The sequence below is a fragment of the Gossypium hirsutum genome, chromosome D13 (genome assembly GCF_007990345.1).
Source record: "Gossypium hirsutum isolate 1008001.06 chromosome D13, Gossypium_hirsutum_v2.1, whole genome shotgun sequence".
NCBI lineage: Eukaryota > Viridiplantae > Streptophyta > Magnoliopsida > Malvales > Malvaceae > Gossypium > Gossypium hirsutum.
In genome coordinates, this window is record NC_053449.1 from 45910466 (window position 1) to 45915898 (window position 5433).

General features: G+C 32.0%; 1 protein-coding gene across 3 annotated transcripts; it reads left to right on the plus strand.

The window, feature by feature from the left end:
- Window positions 1–1131: 1131 nt before the first annotated feature.
- LOC121225082 (CBS domain-containing protein CBSX3, mitochondrial) lies at window positions 1132–3759 on the plus strand. 3 transcript variants are annotated; one of them, XM_041108943.1, is made up of 6 exons: window positions 1132–1608; window positions 1910–2166; window positions 2253–2334; window positions 3044–3117; window positions 3233–3293; window positions 3387–3759. In XM_041108943.1, the coding sequence occupies exons 2-6, from the start codon at window positions 1915–1917 to the stop codon at window positions 3527–3529; spliced, it is 612 nt and encodes a 203-aa protein (XP_040964877.1). In that variant the 5' UTR covers window positions 1132–1608; window positions 1910–1914; the 3' UTR covers window positions 3530–3759. The 3 variants fall into 3 exon arrangements, with proteins under 3 accessions (XP_040964877.1, XP_040964875.1, XP_040964876.1); XM_041108941.1 differs by having other exon boundaries at window positions 1431–1776; XM_041108942.1 differs by having other exon boundaries at window positions 1431–1765.
- Window positions 3760–5433: the final 1674 nt, after the last annotated feature.

Below are 5433 nucleotides of genomic sequence, written 5' to 3' on the forward strand. Positions count from 1 at the left end.
GAGGCTACAAGTTCCCCCAAAATTAAAGATAAAAAATTGGCGTTTTATTCTAAACTATGTTCCAACATATGCAAATCTTCATAATAAGCGTATTGTGAATTCTGCAATCCGTCTCAGGTGTCGAAGTGGTCAGAAGAGTGCGTCATATGCTGTTGCCTCTTGTGGTCCTGCAAAAGAGGTTTGGGGTTTGTTCTCAATTACTTGGCCAACAAATTTACAATTTAACCGTGCATTCGCATGAGAAAGAACTAATCATATATATTTATAAGTAATGTTTAAATATAATTGATAAGACATATTTAATAATAGAATAAATAAGAAATGGAAAAAAATATTTTTATATTTAAAGAATGATGCTTTTAATATACTTATGAAAATATTTGAAGTTTAATTTATTAATTATATCTAATAGTAATTATAAGAAAAACTAATACAATATTTATATATTTTAATTTTATCAAAAGTTATTTATATTTTATTATTAAATATAATGATTTACACTTAAAAAATATGACACTATATAGTAAAAATATATCTTTTTAGTCTATTCCATGATATTATTTTATTCAATCAAACATTATAATACTAATATTTATCTAATACATTTAACAAGTAAGACTATGTCATACCATTACATTCCGATTCTATTCTCATTGAATACCTCTAATCCTATGTTTGGATAATGTTTTTTTTTTTATTTAAGCAAAGGAAAGTAAAAAAAAAAAATTGAATATCCTTTACTTTCCTTTGAATTACTTTGTTTTTTTTTTTTTACTTCAATGTGGGAGAAAAGATGGGAAAGGAAAATAATATTTCCTCTAAAATATGAAATATACTTTTTATCCTACCAATCTTTTACATAAACTATTCTATAAAAAGGATCTGTTTAGAAAAATAATAATTATAATCCGCCATTTACTTTCTTTTTCACGGTTTAATTAAGGTGTGGTTTGACAAATTAAAAAATAAGTATAATAAAATTAGATATTGAATTTAAATTATAAAATTATTTAATATATTAATTAAAATTTTACTGAATATAATTAGATATTTTATAAATATGAAATATAAAATATAAAAAATATAGTCTAAAGTGTTTATAGAAAAATGGTATCAAGATTAATCTTGAATGGATTTAATTGTTTTGAATGATGTATCAACCAACATCCAAATAAAGCTTGGTGTCATTAAATATAAAAAATAAGTATATACATATATCATTTCCTTTCATTAACTCTTTTTATAAATATTCTTGTGGAAAATTTGAAGGAATTTCCAATTTCAGATCTGGAAATCAACCCAAATTGGAATTGGGTGTTTTGGATAAGATCGACTGTGTACAAATTTTAATATATTTTGTCAGCGAAACTGAAAGAACAAAAATAAATTTATTTATTTATTAAAGTTCCATTTGGTGAATTGTCTGTAGCGCAATCCTAGGTGTCTGAAAATATGTGTATTAAACAGTTTGGACTTTGGAGTGTGGCGTTGCAGAATCTCGTAGTTGGTTTATCTTTTCACTCACTCTGTTGGCTAAACCGCTTTTCTAGGGTTCATTTATCTTTCGCCTTCCCCTCTTTTCTTTTTTCAATCCCCTCCTTCTTTCAGGTCTCTTCTAATCTATCTTTTCTTTTTCTGTTTTGGCTTTCAATTTCAATTTGACTGCTCTTTTTTTTTATTCTTTGTTTCTGTTGAGTTCCTTTTCCATGGTGAATCTTCCTTTGTTTCTGCTGAGATATCCTTGTTTTTCATTTACAACTTAGAGGCAAAGCTCAAGTAACTTGATTAAAGCTTCTTCACTCTTTGGACTGAGATTCAAGGATCTTTATTGTTTAAAAAAACAATTTGCTTATTTTGTTATGTAACATCCACAGTCTCTGCTTGGTTTTTAACTGATCAATTGTAATAGGTAGAATGCAACGGGCAGTTCGAGCTTTTTCGGTGCACGGAAATACTTTGAAAAATGCGATCTTGCATCGCATTCGGGTGGTCAATCCGGTTATGCGACCCGTTATGTTTTCCAGATCACTTACATCTGCTAGTATGGAAGAACATGGCTTCGAGAGCACCACTATTTCAGACGTTTTGAAAGCCAAAGGCAAAGGTGCAGATGGATCCTGGCTATGGTGCACTACGGATGACTCTGTGTACGATGCTGTGAAATCGGTAGGCATCTTTTCCATTTCCATAGATTCTCAACTTTTTCATAGAATACTTGATTTGCCTGCTTATTTACCTCCTATCTGTTTCAGATGACTCAACACAATGTTGGTGCTCTGGTGGTTGTTAAACCTGGAGAGCAGAAATCAATTGCGGGTATCATCACAGAGAGAGGTAGTTAGCATGCACCGAGACTACAAATTTTCAATGAATGAAGGATTTAGTATTCTTTGTATAATCTACTGGGATTCACAACATTCGCAATCTACTCATTTATGTTGTTCAGACTTATATATTTTCCTTGAGCTACTTGTGTCTGTTGATATACATGTCTGACCCATATTCGTATATGGGTACGGGGATATGATCCTTGAAAGATCTGGAATCATGAAAAATTGAAGATGCTTGCATTGGAAACATATTCGTATCTGACACTAACACCTGAGCCAAGTAACATAGCTAACTATGCTAGGACTTCTTGTATTATTTGTCCTATAATACTACTAGTTGGAGAGATTAGACAAAACTAAACCCTATATAGGCTAAAGCATGCTGATAGTTGCCTTGTTCCATCTTAATGTCACCCTTGTTCTATCTGTTTCTTACTCCTTGACCTTTACCATTGAATGCATTTATTACCATTATTTGGTCTGGGTTCTTCCTTCAGCTCTTTGTCATGTCAAAGAGTCACATACCGCCCCTTTTTCTTGAGTATTGCACATACCGAATTTATAACCCCCATAACAGTCTTTTGGCTTGGCTAAGATTATAGTTTGCTTCATTTTGCCTTTCTCAGCTATCAAGAGAAAGAGATCTTGAAGGATTTTGTGGACTGGTATGATTTTGATGAGTTAATTTCTGCTATTTGATGTTGTACTTTCAGATTATCTTAGGAAGATAATAGTACATGGAAGATCATCCAAGTCAACTAAAGTTGGGGACATCATGACTGAAGAGGTATTGTTTTTGCTTTTATTCGAGTAAATTTATAGGTTTACGTCTATCATATATGGTCGATTGTTTAGATGTACATTTATACCAATTCTAAGATTTTATTAAATGATGGTTGTAGAACAAGCTCATCACGGTCACACCTGAGACCAAAGTTCTGCAAGCAATGCAATTGATGACAGGTAATATGATCTACTACCATCTACGACATCCGTTTTTGGTGTTCACTGGGCTGCTCATTGTCAAGCTAGTAGTAACCTATGTAATTTTTACAGAAAACCGAATCAGACACATTCCAGTGATCAATGAGAAGGAAATGGTAGGCATGGTTTCCATTGGAGATGTGGTTCGTGCTGTGGTGAGCGAGCACCGTGCAGAGCTGGACCGCTTGAATGCTTACATACAGGGAGGTTACTAGATGATGATGATGATGATGATGATGATGGAATATTGTGTATGTTTCACTTGTTGGACTTAAGCAAGCAAGCAAGGGGAGAGCTTGCAAATATGCTATGTTTTCGTGGTTTTTCTGTGAATATGCAAGTGATGTTGGAATAATTACCATGTGGACTAAGTGTTTGACAATAATCATTCTCATGTTGCTTCCTTCCTATTTGACTAGGAAAGTGGCAAAGGCAACCTTGATCAGTTTGATTTCTGTTTTTCTAATTCCTGAACGCATTAACTCGACTAGTCACGATTGAGCCCTTTGCATAGGTATCAACTAAAAAATAAATTAATTAAAATCTGGATATGCTTTCAACATTTTTATTCCTACTAATAAAAAAAGAAGCTTTTTTCTTAAAATTTTATTCAGAAATTGAGAAGTAATAACTCAAAAGTAACAGCTGAAAGAAATGAAAATGAAAATATGTATCTTTTTGACAAATATTTAGTTGGTTTAAAATATGTTTGTTGACTGAATTTTAAAATCATACCATTTGGTCATTAATATTGTCGTTTTATATTATCATTTCAGATAAATTTTAAGTCAAATTGTCCGCTAATCATTATATATATATTTTTATTTTCCTTTTTCCTTTATTTCTTTATTTTGGCCTCACCGCCACTGTTAGCCATCCAAACCAAAGCTCCTATTCCCCTCTTTTACTTTCTCGGTTAGTCTTACCTGAAAGCCGTTCAAAAATCATGAAACCAACATCCAAATTTTGATCTTTCAAACTCCGACAGGTAATCATCACCATTTTGGAGTGTGTGCTTCTCTAGTGTCTTCACCATCTCTTCACCGTTCGGATTCTCCAACCACTCTTAAATGGTGGTTTCCTCATGCAATCAATTTGGTGGTATTATTATTCAGCCAAGAAGAAAACCAGCAATATGAGATCAGTGTTCAATAATTTATGGTAAACTACTAAAATAATCACTTTTTAGATTACATTTTAGTCATTTATATATGACATGTTATGTTTTAGTCACTTACGTTATCATGTCGTAGCATTTTAGTCATTGAACCATTAATTGTCGTTAACGGCAAACTGACTTGGCACGTTAAATCATTATTTCAAATAAAAATTTTAGGTTAAATTATACAATTGGTCCCCATATTTTTTCGTTTTGAGTATTTTTTTTCTTTTCTAATATTTTAACATTCCCTTTATTTTTCATTCTCTTTAGCTACTCCCTTTATTTCCTCTTTTCTCTATTTCTTTTAACGTAGTTTTTCTATTTTTTTCCATTTGTTAAAACTAATCCTTATACTTTATGAAGGTGATTCCCACTATTTTCTATTTGAAATCAAAAGAAAGTGGAAACATGCCATGGGAAGGGAGTGTTGGAAATTGTAGATTGCAAATTCATAATTATTCATGAGTACTTATTAGAAAGTGATGATTTATTCAAATGATACATTTAATTCCATGAGACATGTTTTTCTAAGAAGTATGTCCAATGGAAATCAAATGTAAAGGGTTGTGACTCTTTAAAATAGTGTCCATTGAGTGTATATAAATAAAGGGTCTATGGTGCTAAAAAAAATACAATTACAATCAATCCCATTTTCAGAATTTAGAGCAAGAGTTAGTGAATTCCTTGATTTTGCTAATCAAAGGAAATTCAAAAGCTTTGTTATATCTGGGAGGACCTTTGTCTTAATCCTCTAGCAACTTTGTGTAAGGGCAAACAGTTCTCTTTGAAAAGCATCACTCGTGCCTCGAAGTCCACTGCTTAATTTAATAACGTCCCTGCATCTATTTCTCCACTCAATATTTTCCAATAGGGAGCAACAAAGAAACCCCGACGATGGTACATCTAGAAGATTATCGAGCGAGGGACAAAGTTCAGGGAATAATGGAGGAGTTAGGG